Source organism: Pogona vitticeps, chromosome 6 (assembly GCF_051106095.1).
Source record: "Pogona vitticeps strain Pit_001003342236 chromosome 6, PviZW2.1, whole genome shotgun sequence".
NCBI lineage: Eukaryota > Metazoa > Chordata > Lepidosauria > Squamata > Agamidae > Pogona > Pogona vitticeps.
The window spans coordinates 118,222,367-118,238,252 of NC_135788.1; the positions used below are offsets into that span (position 1 = coordinate 118,222,367).

At 53.9% G+C, this 15,886-nt stretch overlaps 1 protein-coding gene across 3 annotated transcripts in view; it reads right to left on the reverse strand.

Moving 5' to 3' along the window:
• Positions 1 to 15,886, reverse strand: part of ACIN1 (apoptotic chromatin condensation inducer 1) — a 42,233-nt gene that overhangs the window by 8,688 nt on the left and 17,659 nt on the right. For 2 of the 3 annotated variants that reach the window (XM_072977039.2, XM_072977037.2), the window contains exons 4-8: positions 14,042 to 14,130; positions 12,583 to 13,899; positions 9,975 to 10,220; positions 9,694 to 9,797; positions 5,709 to 5,847 (exon numbers count right to left, since the gene is read on the reverse strand). In XM_072977039.2, the coding sequence (XP_072833140.2) occupies positions 5,709 to 5,847; positions 9,694 to 9,797; positions 9,975 to 10,220; positions 12,583 to 13,899; positions 14,042 to 14,130 (1,895 nt within the window). Of the gene's footprint in view, positions 1 to 5,708; positions 5,848 to 7,491; positions 7,713 to 9,693; positions 9,798 to 9,974; positions 10,221 to 12,582; positions 13,900 to 14,041; positions 14,131 to 15,886 lie in introns of those variants that run through there. The other variant, XM_072977038.2, reaches the window with a different exon arrangement.

The following is a 15,886-nucleotide window of genomic DNA, read 5'->3' on the forward strand; positions in this document are numbered from 1 at the left end:
GAAGGTGGGAACAGGGCAGGGGGGTTTCTGCTGGTTCAACAATAAAGCAGAGGGCAGAAGCGACGTCTCCCCTCTTCCTTCTGGACGGCCACGGGGGACCTCTCCTCAGCCCAGGCCCTACGACGTACCGCTTTCCCTCCTCACTTCCTCCTGCCAGGAGATCATTCATCTCGACCACCTGAGTCCTTCAAGGTGCAAACAAACTAGTAAAAGATGTTCTCCCCCCACCAAAAAAAGGGTCTAGTCCTCATGAATACCCATGCTGCGCAAGCTGCGACAACTGCTTCTAGGATGGGAAACGGATGGAAGGCAACAAGGTGCTGCCACTGTTTAGCTGCGAATTGCTCGTGCTGGACGGGGCTTGGGTTCGGGTGGCGTGGACGGCTCCCGAGAGCCTTTCCAACTTGACGGTTCGGAATGAAAGCCTCTCTCTCCCTCCCCGGGATGGCCACCGAGGGCCCTCCTGTTCTCTGCTCTGCTCCTCTGCAAGATCAGACTGATGGTCGAGAGAGACAGGTGCCTTCTTGGTGACTGGTGGATCTCCACTGGGTGGGTGCCGAATTATACAATACTCACACAGCGAAGATCCACCAGTCTCCATTTTTTCCCCACCCGGAGAAGATGGTTGGCTTTTAAAAAGCCCTAAACCATCAGGTAGCATTTCACAGGCAATTTTTCTGGTTTCATATGACTAGTTGCGGTCTTTTAGGGAAAATGTCTGCTACGGTGCCTTCGTATTAGTATTTCTATAGCTTTCAGTTACTGTGCCGCTTCTGGGTGCCTTTTTTCATGTTATTTCTATTTCTCTCCTTTAAGCGGCCTCCCAGTTATTTTTGTAATTGAAAAAGAGAGAACCTGAGAGCAAGATCAGAGATGGCAAAAGTTCTTTTTTCTTTTTAAACTACAGGACTAGAATACTCCAGGGCAGTATGGCGAGGTTGCAAACTATACTGGCCGGCAGATTCTGGGACCTGCAGTGCTAAAATTTTAAGAAAGGATTTTTCCCCATCTCTGGGCTCTAGTAGAAAAGCAGCATCTGCCCTCAGAACATAAGGCTTGTAAAGAGTTACTCAACTAGACCATGGAATGAGTGGTTAGTCTGGCACATTCCAGCGACTTTGGCCATTAGCAAGGCTGGCTAAGATTAATGGAAGTGGGAGTCTAATAACAGCTTGGGGGCTGAAAGTGACCTCCCACAACCTATTATCACAAAAAGAAATTGATCTCTGGGAGACAGAAATGGGCAATCCTTTTGGTCCCTTCTTAAACGGTCTGTGGCACATTTGTGGTCATTAGGGCTGAAACAATACAGGAGCCGCGTGGTGCAGTAGTTAAACCGCAGTACTGCGGCCAAAACTCTGCTCACAACCTGGGTTCAATCCCAGGTGGCCGGCTCAAGGTTCACTCGGCCTTCCATCCTTTGGAGGCTCGTAAACCGAGTACCCAGTTTGCGGGTTAGGGGGCGGAAATGTGTCACCTACGTAATTAAATTGTACACCGCCCAGAGAGTGCTTTAAGCATGATGGGGCAATATATCAGCAGCTCGCTTTGCTTTAATAAGAACCAAGTTTTGTAGGCATAAATCAGCTCTAGACTGGCAGCCTATTTCAACCCAAAAGGAACAGCTATTGCTTTGGCACCAAGGATGGAGAACCCTTTGGGTGAGCGTTAGAAACTTTAGCCATCCTGGCATCGTGCTTCTAGTCCTTATTGAACATTTTTAGAATTCTTGGAGCAAAAATTTAAGCCAGCCTCTACTGCCCCAGAAGACGTTGGCTTTTCCTTCCTAAAGAATGAAGTAGACACACCTTCCACCCTGCATATTTTCTTTTGCGGAATGAGTGTCACACTGTTTAAGATAGGTCTTTGCTCACTCAAAATGCTAGGAACTGGGTGGTAATAAAGATTCAGAACCACCTATATCTTCTGGGTGGCAGAAGATATAGAACAATTAAGACTCGGACCACACGTTTTCTGAATTGCACTTAAGAATGAGCTTAAAAACCACCAGTAGTGAATAGTTGGACAGTGTTACTTGGCCTGCGGTGTAGAAGTTTGTATTCTTAGTGGAGGATTTTAGTGGGTGGGGACTGTTTGGGGATTTTTTAATGTGTGTGCATGTGGGTCTGGTCTCGGGGTGTCTGTGTGAATTTCGTTGTACATATATACTATGAATATACTTACAATGAGAATAAATTGATTTGATTTTCATGTAACACGATCCAAAAACCCAAGGCAAAGTGGCAACTTGAGCGCTAGGAAATTGGGGAAGGAGTTATACACTACATTGGGTTACAGAAGCCTGGTTTAAGGAAGATCTCCATGCTAGTACCTTTTTTTCCTCTCTCCTATATACCCGACACTCTTGAAATCACTTTATTCCTGACCAGCAGATCCCCAAAGAAATAGGGAAGGTGGTGGTGGTGGGGCACTAGGAGAAGAGTCTTGCTAACACCGCCCCCCCAATCCGAACAATGATGGGGGTTTGGACCAAACCACGTGGACACACAAACTAGCTCTCCCTCCCAACAGATTCTGTGCCCCCATCATTAAAAAAGTGTACAGGACACCCTCCATTTAAACTATAACAGGAACCACCACCCCCCCCAGGAAAAAAACTCCAAAGAGCATTTTTCCCCTTTAAAAATTAATTTAAAAACAAATATAGAGATAGACAGTATAATAACAACTTAGGACAAGTGCTCCAGGTACCCTCTCACACCTGGGGCAGGGTCTTCTGTTCAGCCAATCGCACCTCAGTGTGTGCGCTGTATCTAGGCAACGGCTGGTCCAATCGGAACGAGCCCTCCCTGGCCTGAAAGGTGCGTGCTTGGTTGGGTTGGGTGACAAGAGAGGTGGTTGGTTGGTTGGTGGCAGGTAGGAACCTAAGGCTTGGTTGGTGGTCGGAGTCAAGTGTCCCGGAAGAGAGAGGGCGAGACAGAAGCAGCGCCTCCCCCCCACTGGCAAGGTGGAAAGGGGGGGGAAGGTCAAGGCATCAGTTCTTGGCAGGCGGAGACGGGGCCAACGAGGCTGCCCAGCAATGCACGGCCGATGTCCCATAAACGGTGGGGGACTTTTGCAAGGTATGAGGTGGGAAGACGCCAGCGAGCACGGCGGAGAAACAAACTTGTCCCAGGCAGCCGTCCGAACAACGGGCGGAAAGCAGAGCGAATGGGCATCAGCAGTTCCTCCATGTAAGAGACGTCAAGGAACCCAACGGGAGACCAACGGCAGGGGAAGCCCGAGACAGCAACGACCTCCGTGAGCGAGAACCCTACGTGAACCAAGTCCTCTTGAAGTAAGGCTTTGCAGCTCCAGAGAACTACACAGGTGGGCGTCTGTGATACAGGGCGGAGAAAACTTAGGATTCGTGCAAGAAAACTCTGCAAGCGGGCAGCGCGCTCTGCGAACGCTGGCCTTCTGGCACAACAGAGGAGTGCCAATGACAGAGGAGACCTCCTCCAAGCGAAAAGAGCCGGCCCGAGTCCAGTCCCAGAAATCGGCAGAGGAACTACTGGAGCAGTCATGCCCCTGGGAGAGAAAAGTCAATAAATTTTGGGGGTGCTGCTGCACGTGGTCAAGCTTGGCAAGGAAAAGCTCCCGCAGTGGTGAAGGAAGCTCTCCGAGCCGTCTCCTGACAGAAGGGGAGAGGTTGATAAAATCGCAGCAACCCGTTTCATCATCTGTGGTTCAGACCCTTCGAAAGAACTTCTGGCTGCTGATCTCGGGCAGGAAATCAGGATGTGTCAAGTCCTTCCAGGTAGCCTCGTGTCAGCAGAAGCCTTTATCAGCGAAGGAGGAGGAGACATTTCGAACGTATGGCGGAAGGTACCACGTGGCATCAGGCCGACAACAGGAAGCTGGACAACAGGCAAAGTTCTGTATTCTTGGCCCCCCTTTCTTTTTCTTAAGCACCTCCTGCTTTCAACCAGGCAGGATTTCAACCAGGTACTGCAGATTCTTCAGTTCTAGAGATAAACTAGAAACCAGCTACAGATAGACAACAGTTCTGTGGATCAAAGGAGCTCCACCGGGGAGCCAGCACAGGGTCATGGAATGAAGAAGCCCCAGGCGTAACCGGACTCTCAAGAGGCTCCTTGACCGCTAGGAGCTCTGGGGTAAGAGAGCCAGGGAGGGTTTCCACAGACTGAAGAAAAACGCCAGCAACAAACAGTCCCAGGAAGAACCTAGCCCAGGCGGCCCATAAGGACGGGTCTCCAAAATCTCTCATCCACCTCGGCGTGTACCTGCGTGCAGCCTGCTCAAGTATGTCCGCACTCTCTCTCTCCGGTTCTCTCTCTCTCTCACTCTCTCTTTCGCACTCCCGGTGGATTGGTGCCTCTTTAAAACGGGGATCAGAACAAACGAGTCCAGAGGAGAATGTCAACGGGGTTTGTGGGGGGGGGGGGAGCTATCTTTAGGCTGAGGAGGAAGCGAAGCCTGTCCCCACCCGCCCCTCTTCTAAACGGCATGGAAAGCAGAATCTGTAATATGTGTGTGTGAGCATGTGCATATCTGTGCATGCACACGTGTGTGCCCCCTGAAAGCAGCCTTCCCCCCACCTTGGCTATCAGCCCCCTTTACAGGGAGCAAACAGAAAGAGCCAACTTTGTACATTAGCTCAAAGGTAGGCAGAATCGTATCTTGGAAAATAAAACAGGGCCGGGAAGAATGTGAGCAGAGCAGATTTCCAATTACATGGCATTTCAGCAAACCGATGCTTAACACCCCCCCCCCCAAAAAAAAAACTCAGGCTCTCTAGCTAAGCTACAAGCAGGAGAACTAGCTCAGGTGTCAGGGAGGCAAATGCAGGCAGCCAGCACTTTGCACGAAATCTTGGCACCCGTCTCTGGCTTCAGACAGAACGATGCCTTATAGGCCACACAAAGATGCAGAATCCTGTGTCCAGAGGGCACAGATTCTACGCCGTTCTGCACCTTGAAACGCTGAACTCCCAAGATAGACTCTGGCTATAAATAACCGACACACCACATTTACATAATTTCCCTTATTGTTCCGTAACTGATCCCACCCTGCTTTTCATCATGTATTTTGGCTTCGCTAGCTGCAGGGAAACAGGGGCTTGCTGCTTGGACCGTCCTGAAATTTTGCCCCCACCCAAGACTGCAACAGCTAAGAACCAGAGTTATGTTAACCCATCCCGAAAGCTAAACAGAAGCAGAATCAAACATAGCCTTAGCGGCTCCGCATTTCCTTGAGGTCCAGACAGGGGGTTGCGGGGGTGTGGGTGACAGGGTGTCCAGTAAGAAGACAAGCCTGCCCCTTGTGCGCGAGAAATATAAACTGGGAAAGGGCTGTATCCACAGCCAGCCAGAGGGTTGGTCCATCAGAACCAGAATCTAGTCAGCTCCCAAAATTTCAGGACAGATCTTTTCTAGACATGCCCAGGGGCCTCCCATCCAAATGACTAACCAGGCCCAACGGTGCTCAGCTCCTGAAGCCAGATGAGAACCCCGGGGGGGGGGGGAGGAATTAAGGGACGGACCAAGCACAGCCCTTCCTGCAGGAAGCCCACGACTCACTGATCCTTTCCATTCCTTCCCTATCCCGCCATGGAAAACAGCCATGGATGGAAATAAGGGCAACAGCCCCCACCCCCAGGGTGCCCCTTTCCGGAAGGCTGGACACCCCTCCTTGCCGCTACAGGTTTCCCCCTTTGCACCCTGGGGGGTCCCCCCCCACGCTACCTCCTTTTTCTCCTCATCTTCAGGGCCCGCATCAGGGCCTGGGGGCTCCGCCAGGGGGTGATCGTCGGGGCCGGGCTCGGGGGCCTCGCTCTCCGGTCGGGGCTCCGACGGCTCCATGGACACCTCTTGCTTCTCCTCACTGCGTGGAGAGAGGGAGAGAAGGGGGTCAATTGTGGCGGGGGGGGGGGCTGCCAGAGGCACAAGGAGTAGAAGAGAGAGGGGAACCCCCCCCCCGCTTGAGGGGACCAGGGCTTCGGTGCAGGTGGCCGAGCCCCAAAGAAGGTCCGTGTCCCTTCTTCCAGCAGTTGCCCCGCTCCCCGTCGCACACCCTTGGGGAAGTCTTCCCCTCCTGCTTTATGCTACTCCCCCCCCTCCTAGAAAGAGATCCGTTGCTTCCACCTCGGCCTCACATCTGCTTCCCATATGTGCCCCGTGATCCCTGGCTGCCACCTCGGCTGGAATCTCCCACCGGGGGACAATCAAGCCCAGCTTTAACCGGATTCCCGCTTCACTCCAGCACGAGAAGACGGGCGCCTCTGTCCAGGGGACAGCCAGGTGGGGATTGGGGGGAGCAGGAGACCCGGGGCTCCCAAGCTCGGCCCGAGAAGAAGAGAACCCACGGATGGGGGTCCTAGGAAACCCGAACCCCTGCTCCCATTGCACGACGCGGCCCGCCAAGCACGAGCCCCTCCCTGGGGCATCCAAGCCACTGCATCCCTGGTCACAAGAGGGGAGCAGGACCACCACCGGGCCCCACCGAGGGCACTGACCGGAGGGATGCTGAGCTGCAGGAGGGGTGGGGTGGGGTGGGGGGAGGAAACAAGGTCAGTTGCAGAGAAAGAAGGGGTAGGAAATAGATGGGGGGGAGGGGAGCCACGTGCCCGATTTGAAGGAGAGGGAGGGAAACCAGCAGCCGGGGAAACAGGGGAGGCAGGCAGGAGGAGTGGGGAAGAGGAAGGGGATAGAGAGAATAATGGGAGGATGTATCCGGCCCGCCTGATGCTTGGGGTTGGCGGGAGGGCGGCCAAGATCCGGATCGGGGAGGAGGGCTGGGAGAGAACAGGGGAAAAAGGGAGGCTGCCCAGGGAGGCCGAGCGAAATGCAGCAGAGTCGGGCCTTGCAGAGCCAGGAGAAGCAAACAGACACAGGGGTGACCCTGGTCCAGGGAAGGGGAAGGAAGGGAGGGGGGGCGACGATGGGGGGCGACGATGGGGGGGATACCGCGACAAAGGAGAGCGGGGGGGGGAAGGGGGGCGCCCTCCAGCTGAGGAAGAGGAGGAGGAGGAGGCGGCGGCGGCAAGGGGGAAAGAAAATGGATGGCAGAGGGGCCCGGCGGGGGAGGGGGAGGAGCAGGCAGGCAGGCAAAGAAAGGGAGAGGGGGGAGGGGAGGCCGGAGAATGAATGGAAGGGAAAGGAAGGGAAAGGGAAGGGGGCGGCGGCGGCGAGAGATGATGGGCTTCGGGGGCGGGAGGCAAGAAAAGGCTGGCAATGAAGATCTGATGGAGGTGCCGGGGGGGGGGGGGCTTGGAGAAAGCGAGAGTGGCGCAGGAAGAGAAAAGGAAAACGTGGGGAGGTGGGGGGGGGAAGGAAGAGATCAATAGCGCAGGGCGGCGAATGACCCGGTTGGGAAGGACGCGCACGGCCGGGGCGGAGGAAGGGGGAGAAGGTGGCGCAGAAGGCCCGGCGGCGGGAGGGAGGGAGAAGGAGGACTGGAGGGGGCCCCGCCAGGACAGGCCTCCCCCCCACCCCCTCCTCTCCCCTCCCTCCCCGGGGGGGGGCTCACCCTCCCTTGCTCTCGGAGAGCAGCATGGCCGGGCCGGGCCGGGGCTTCCTCCGCTGCTCCGCCTCTTAGCACTCCCGCCGGCGCAGCGGCAGCAGCAGCAGCGAGGCAGGGCCGGCCGGGGGCGGCGCGGGAGCCGGCGGCGGTGGGGGCGGCAGCACCAGCGGCGGCAGCAACAACGGCGAGCGCACAGCGCCGGAGCCCCGGACGGCCGGCGGAGCCATCTTGCCGCCGCCGCCTTCCCAGCAGCCCCCGGAAAGGGGTGGGGGAGGGGGTGGGGGAGGGGGATGATGGCAAGCCCCGGGGGGGGGGTGGAGAAAGGGATGGAGGAAGAAGAGCGAGGCGAAGCCGACGGGGTCGGGGATGGACAGGTTCCCCCCCCCCGAGGTCTCCAGGAACCCCCCCCAAAATAAGGCAGCCTTCCCTTCCCCCCCAGCAAACACACACCGCAACGCCCCCCCCTCGCTGCAAACACTGCAGCCCCCCCCCGTTCCCCACCCTCGCCTGTTTAAACCTGGTCCTTTTAGCCGGCTGCAACCGGGAAGGTAAGGCGCGCGGGGGGGGGGGGGGAAGAGAGACTAATCCAACAGGTGCAGCGGTCTCCGGCTCCTGCAGGGCCGCCGCGGCCAAGGGCCGCCTCGCCAAAACAGGCTCCCGAGGCCACCTTGCAAGATGAGGATGATGATGTCCCGCAAGGAGGGGACGCCTCCTCCTTCGGCCCCCCCCCCCCACGATGCAGCAGCCGATCGCGGAAGGTGCTGCTTCTTGCCCCGATTTGTTGGCGCCCCCTCCCACCGCTCTCCCCCCCCCGAGATTGCAAGCAAAACAAAAAACAAAAAAACAAAAACGGATTTTCTTTTAAAAGGACAGTTTGCTTGCAAGCGGCCCTGGGGAAGAGTGGCTTCTTTGAGATTCAGCCCCGGCATCCCTGCCTACGTTTGGCCAAAGGGAGTCCAGCAAGATCCCCCGGGGGGTGGGGAAGGGAGATGGAAATACAGGAGGAGGATGGATTCCGGGGATCGGTGCCAAGTCCCACCGCGGATGCCGAAAAACGCAGATGTAACGAACGCGGTGCATAGCATTGTCTCTGGGTTCCCTCTAGTGGCTAATTCTGGCGAACACACCATGGAAATACCCATAAATACGGGTCTCTGTGTTTTTGGTTTAATATTGCAAGCAGGTTGCGGAGGATGATCCAGCGGATGGGAAGGTCCTACTATATTAAGTAGGAAATCTCATTCCAAGCTGGTCTTCATAAAGATCCCCAGGCAGTCACGTGAAGATAAATATCTACCCGAGTGTGGTGTTTTGTGTCATTTCTTCCCACACCAACTACTCTGGGCCCTACAAGCTATGGTCTTCATTTAGAATTCCCAGCTAATAACAGCAATAATAATAATTCTTTACCGGAACTTAATTGTCCCAGAATGAGACAGATAATGTGTGCAGCAGTACAGTGGCCTTCTTCAGCACAGGCTGTCCCATTGAGCAAAAGCTACTCATGGAAACAAACCAAACGCGGTTCAGGTCTGGAAGGTCTTACTTTCTAAATCAAGAGAGTAAATCTTTCTGGAAATCAGGCCTCGTTCTCCAGAAACAGTGTTGTGACTTGTTTAATAACCTTTCTGTTTAGCCAGCATTTTAATTAAACAGTATTCCCTAGCTGGCCACATGAGCAGCAGGACTTATTAATTGTAATGTTTTAAGAATTATTTTAATATATGAAACTTTATATTGTCTTTTAAAATGTTTTAAAGTTTTAATGTTGTACGCCGCCCAGAAGCCACTGGTAATGGTGCGGCTAAAAAATATTGTAAATAAATAAATAATAACAGTGTCGGGATTTGGACTGTTTATAATCTTAACTGTTCTGGTGGTGCCTTACTATGCTATAAACCGCCCAGAATGGTTCGTGGCGCTAATGGGACAGGATGCAATAAGTAAATAAACAAATTTCCCACCGCACTCTGCACGCGTCTTGGTGAACTCTTACCGCCTCGATGTTCTGGGGGCTCACACGTGGGCCAAAATTAAGGTCCGGCCCGGGTGCTGCATTCTGCGGTACTGACGGCGCCTGGCATTTGGGATTCTGGATTTGATCTCCCAACTCGCTCTCCCACAAGCGGAGCACAGCGCCGAGAGGTATTCCGCCTGGGCTGGCTCATGGCCACACACACCCCGGACTGCTCGGCTGACGATACTTACCTTTCGCTGTGCTGCAGCTGCTCGGATGGGTGCTGGGGCTCCGAGACAGGGACCTCGCTGTCTAAGCTAGCAGCCTCCATGGGAGAAGGCGGCTCTGGTCCGGCCTGTAAAGGGGGGGGGGGGAAAGGCCTAATTTAGCAGGGAAGAGGGCACATGGTTGAGGATGGAAAGTCTCTACATTTGGGCCCACCCTCCTCCTCCTCCAAAGCTAAGTGGCAGGGGAGGCTGGCACCCCTAAACGAGGAGAGCCCACCCCACTCCCAGCCCCGTCTCCTTCGTACTCGCTCTGGGGCTGTGCTCTTGAACTCCATAGCCTCGGGCGGCTGCTGCGGCTGCTGCTGGATGAAGCTGGGGCGTCTTGGGGAATCCGAAGCTGGGGAGCGAGCCGTTCTCCTCTCCTCTCTGGGGCTGGAGGACACGTCTCGCTGGGCAAAGGGGCTGGGGTGTGCGGGGGTCTCCCCGGCCGGGCGGAACTCTTTGGTGTGGGGGAAGCTGGCACGGTCCCTCGGCGCTTCAGGGCTGCGGGACTGAAATCAGAAAAGACCCCGTCTGAGGAATGCAGTTCCCACCGCGATGGACAAGGTGAACGCCGGCATGGACAGAATTAAGAAGGAAGAGGGGTTGGCACAGCAGCACAGGGGGGAAAAATCTGAATTGCATTGTGTGAGTTTCTAAGTTCATTCACTCTGATCTGTGCAAATGTGAGCAGGATAGACAAGAACCACTTTCAAGGATAAAGAAAGATTTCCTGGGTTTTTAAATGATTCACCAAGATGCCACGGGAGGCATGAACTCTGAAGACTTATTTCCTCCTTCCCGGATTCCTTCTGACAGAATGGAATACGTCTCTTAAATTGCTCTCGCCATCTGCTTTATAAAATATATATCTGGATTTATTTATTCAATTAAAATCTAATGATGACATCTGGGAGAGCGTTTTCAGCAATTGAGAATGGTTTTTAGATCAACTGATCTAACCAATTTTATCAACCACAAGAATTTTATCAACCTTTCAAGAAGGCCACATCTTTGAAAGATGCTCTGGCTTATGGCCTATGGTTTTAAGAATGGGTAAGCAGGCTTGACAGCTCAGTCAGTCAGGTACCTAACAGACTGGGAGTTCAATTCCCCACTGTGCCTCTACTGAGTAGAGCCAGCCTGTGTAGCCTTGGGCAAGCTGCACAGTCCCCAGATGCTCCCAGAGAATATTATCTACCTCGAAAACCCTGGAAAGGGTCACTGTAAGTCAGAATAGTCTTGATGGCACATTGTTATTATTAAACTGGCTGGATAGCTCAGTGGTTTAGGCTGGAAGCTCATTTCCCCATTGTGCCCCCTGTGAACAGAGCCAGCCTGCGTAGCCTTGGGCAAGCTGCACAGTTCCAGAATGTCCCCAAAAGAAGGGAACAGGAAACCACTTGTGTGTATTCTCTACCTGGAAAACCCTGGAAAGGGTCACCGTAAGCCAGAATGGACTTAACGGTACCTTATTATTATTTGTATTATTATTAGAGAGAATGGGAGTAGCTAAGGGATGGCATTCCCAACCCTGTATCTATGGTCAAATGATTCCCTGCCCTCCATGATTTGAAACTTCTGTTTAAACCCCATTTTTCTTTTTTATGCAGGACAGAAGTGAACAGACTTCTAAATGAGCCTAAATTTAAACCAACCAACCAACAAGAAGGCAAAAATTCTAAGCTGCCCTTTTCACATAGCAAGGGTTCCGACGTTCAGCCAGAAGCTAATAAAAGCCCCAACAGCAATGTGTGGGCCAAGCTCCCCTCTCCCAAGTTCCCAAATATCGATTCAACCCCAAACTGGGAATGCTTTTAAGAAAAGATCTCGCCGAGAGCTGGAAACTCTTTCTACAGCCCCTGCCTCCCGACGCTTCAAACATGGAATCCTCAATGTGAGCGTAGGGATGGCCTGCTGGCATCTAAACACAAGCACATTACCAGCAATGGGATTTTTCTGAGCCTCGTCCGAGTATATTCATTGTTCACAAGTCGGGAAAGGCCGGAGAAGAGCGGCTGCCAAAGTAACAGCAGCAGGAGGGAGAAAACAGTGTGATGTAAGGCCAGTGTGTTTTCCCAAGGAAATAGGCAGCTGCTCTAGGGCAAAATCGCACGCTGTCCTCACTGTGCGTGGTCACCTGGAGACCCTCTTTATTCACCACTGGTGACCAAATTACTGCCAAATTAGAAGGCTGTTTGAAACATCTGTCATATTTATATCTTCCCCTTTCCGTGCCTAGTCATCTGGAGGCTGCATTCATTTATCCCCGGTAAGTACATTAGCCCTTAATTACAAGGTAATTTGAAACATATGTCTTATTTATATTCTCTTCTTTAAGGAACAACGGAGAGGATGAAAAAAAACACAACCTTCCGGTGGCCATCAGGAGGTGGTGGACTAGAACAGAATGGAGGAGGACTTGGGTTAAAACTCTCTCTGCTATGGAGAGTTTTTGCTTTCTATCTCAGGGTCAAAGTGGGAATAAAACGATAGTAGCACTTTAAATTGTATGACTTTAAAATTAAGTAACTTAATTTTTTTCACTTTGATTATGGTTGTGGGTTTGTTCGTTATTGTTGTAAAGAGCTCAGAGTGCCTATCAGTCAGATGGGTGGTATAGAAATTGAATGAATGAATGAATGAAGTTTTAAAACATGAACAACAGAAATCGACAGATCATATTTCACAGAAACTTGACTGTCCATTTGGAAACATTAAGCTGTTTGGGGAATGGGAATCTGCCGCTGGAACGGAAGTAAGCCAATGATCCGGTCCATGAAGCTGGAATTTAGCTGGATGAAAACGGTTTCTGGCCAAGACAGAAAGGAGAGGGAACTGTAGAGAGAAGACAGTCCAACCAGCCCAACTCACCTTTCTGCTGCTGTCGCTGCTGGAGCGGGAGCGAGACCGAGACCGGGAGCGAGACCGGGAGCCCGAACTGCTGCGTTGCTCCGAGCCAGAACGGGACGGAGAGCCGGACGCCCGGCGTTTCCTGGGGGGCGACTCGGACGAACCGGAGCGAGGTCTCCTTGGGCGGGAGCAGGGCTGTGAGCTGCCGCGGGAGCGAGAGCGGGACCTGGAGGAACTGGACGCCGAGGAGGAAGAGGAGCGGGAAGAGCTGGAGCCGCGAGGCCGTTCCCGCGGGTGCTGCGGGAGAGGCGCGGGAGATGGCAAGCGGCCAGGCCGGTCCGCGGGGACCCCGGGACTAGCCTGGGCCGGCGGTTCCTGAGAAGGGGGAGAGGGTCGGGAGAGGCAAGGTGGGGCATCATCTTCAGCCGGGCTGGGCCCAGCTGGCGCCTCCTTGGTCAGGAGGGGAGGGGGAGGCTCGTCTCCCCCATGATCCTGCTGGGCATGTTGTGCTTCTATCAGCTGCGGAGGCGAGGGGGACGCCTGAATCAGGGCCGCCGCGGCCGTGGCCGCCTCCTCCAGGGTTCGCAGGGTCTCCGCAGCTTCGTCTTGTTCTTCCTCTCTCTGTGCTTCCTCGGTCACCTGGAAGGGCTGTGGAGGAAGACCCACAGCCTCGCCAGGGCTGGCTCCTTGCTCCCCAGGGAGGTCAGCGCCCACCTGCTGCTCCTGGGCCCCTGCACCATCATCTTCCGCCATCCCCTTTAAGGCTTCCGGGAGCTCAGCTGGAGCCTCACCTTTTGGGGCCTCAGCCGGCTCCTTTTCCAGAGGACTTGGTCCTTCAGGGTCCCCCTTCTCCTCCTCCTCCTCCTCCTCCTGGTGCTGCTGCTCTTGTGTTACGGTTACCCGGTGCTCTTCCCCGCCTTCTGATACAACAAGCGCTGCCGTCGCCTCCTCCGTAGGGCCCTCTGAAGGCGAGAGAAGCGGAATGGCCGCCGCTTTGCATTCCTTGCGCTCTGGGCTCTTTGCTGTGCGTTCCTCTGGCTCAATCCCCACGGTGGTGGTGGACGACGAAGCCTCGCAGCTCTTGCCTTTCTCCACGGGAGCTGGCGCCTCCGGCTTGGGCGAGGATTTTGGTGGCAAGGTGACAGCTTCCTCTTCCTCCTCCTCTTCTTCCTCCTCCTCTTCCTCCTCTTCTTCCTCCTCCTCCTCCTCCTCTTCCTCCTCCTCCTCCTCTTCATCTTTTACAGGTGCCCGCTGGATGGACCTCCGACTCCGGAGTGGCATCTCTCGCTCTTCGCTGGCGGGCGGGTGGGCGCCCCCGGCAGTCTTCACCGCTCTGGCCTAAAGGGAGAAATCCGATCACAGCCTGCTCCAGGCAGCTTCCCCTCCACCCCAGCCCCTGGCTGCCTTCCCGGGGCAAAGGCCCACGTTGGGCTCACCACCTGAGAGCAACCTTCGGCTGACTTCCAGGGCTCAGTTTTACCTGCCGAACCCGGGAAGGGTGCTGCTCTGGCCTCCTTCGTCCCTCTTCGTCCGACTCGTCCCTCTCCCGGGAGGCGATGCAGCTTTTGCCTAGCAAACGAATGGGAAACCCATCAATCAGCCACATCGGAGAGCACGCCTTAAAAAGGACACCTTCTTGGCTCCGTTTTGCCTGCATTTGGGTGGCATCTTCACAAACAAACAAACAAACAAAAACCAGACCCGGGGCAAACCGGATTGACAGCAAAAGAGTGTAAGAGAGCTCTGTGGATCCCTGACATTTATTACATGAAAGCCACCGTGGGCAACCTTTCCCACCTGAGGGCCAAATTCAATTTCAGAAGCATTCTTGGGAGATACTTTCTGGTGAGGGGCTGAATCCAAGCTGAAGGAATGGGAACGAACTACCAACTGGCCAAAAGCGCCTGCTGCCAGAAACTCAGCTTCAGGAGAGATATTCAGCCTTTTAGAAGGGGAGGGCGGTCAGGAAGCTGGGAAACCATCAAACGATGGCACAATGGGAAAGGAGGACCGCCTTCTGGGAAAGCCTACGAACTGGACGCAGCCCTTGGGATGGTCGTCCGAAGCTCCACACACTTACATTAGAGGAGGGTCAACCAGGACGACCTGGTGTCCGAAAGCAACTCAGCGGCCTCCGAGATGTACGCTGGGGTGGAGGAGTGAAACAGACAATCCCGAGAGACTTAACGAGAGGACGTCCGCCACCATCCCCAGGATTTTCCTTTTCCTCCAAGTAGCCAAGAGAGGTGTAAATTCTGGACTGGTCCATGGGCCAATTTACCGCCACTGGGACCTGCCATGGGATTCATCCCCTCCATTAAAACTTGCCAGAGATCCTCTTACATTTCTGCAACGAATGTTCGTTTTCTTTTTTTTTGGGGGGGGGAAGGCAAAAAACAGGAACATGAATCTCTTGTTTCTTCAACTGGGGAAGGGCACAGGACGAAACACGAACAGGGCTGTACAGACCCTGGTGGACTGTAGGGGGCCCGTCCCTGGTTTTAAAACAAACTGAGTTAGTTTCACCCACACATTTTTCGCCCATCTGCCTGGACCCACAAAGCTGATAAGGAAGGGCATTTTAGCCACTCAGACCACTAAGAGGTTATTTCCCCACCACGAAGAGAGCAAGGAGGGCTGGATTTTATGATACTCTCCCATCAAGAAAAGCGGGGGGGGGGCGGGATGCCAGGTATTTGCTGAACATTCTCACCCCATCCTGCCAGGAAAAAAACACTCGGCTCCTATTTAGTCCACTGTTCCTGTGGTTTAGCGCAGCTGAAAGGAAGCCCTGTGTGAAGGTCCCCAGGCTGTGTGGTTTTGTGGTGCATGTGTTTACAATTATGCTCTTCTCCAAGCTGCCTAAAAGTCTATTCCGTCCAAAGGTGAGATCTACAGTTTCTCAAGAAACATACAGAATGGTGACCAGTACTATTCCTAATCATACACACCAATATCTCCCAATTTAAGCTGGCCAGGGGTTTCGGGGACTTGCTATTCGATAGGTCTGCAGGGCTTCAAATTAGGGAATGGAGATGGATATTGCTCTGCAAAACGGGATATGAAGATGGGAACACTACGCAGGGCGAGATTTTACGCTTGTCAAGGGCAACACAGAGTCTGCAATGCCAGTTGGGCGCTCTGTGGAAATGCTTCCCATTCCAACTTTGGACAAACACCTCTTCCTCGACCAAGAATCCAGATTTACGGAACTCTATGCCAATCCAGGACATTTTCTTTCTGGTCTGTTCTGAATTCAGGGAGCAGCAGAGGGAAACCTGGATTCAAACCTGGAAGACTCAAAGTCCACATGCCAGTATAAACC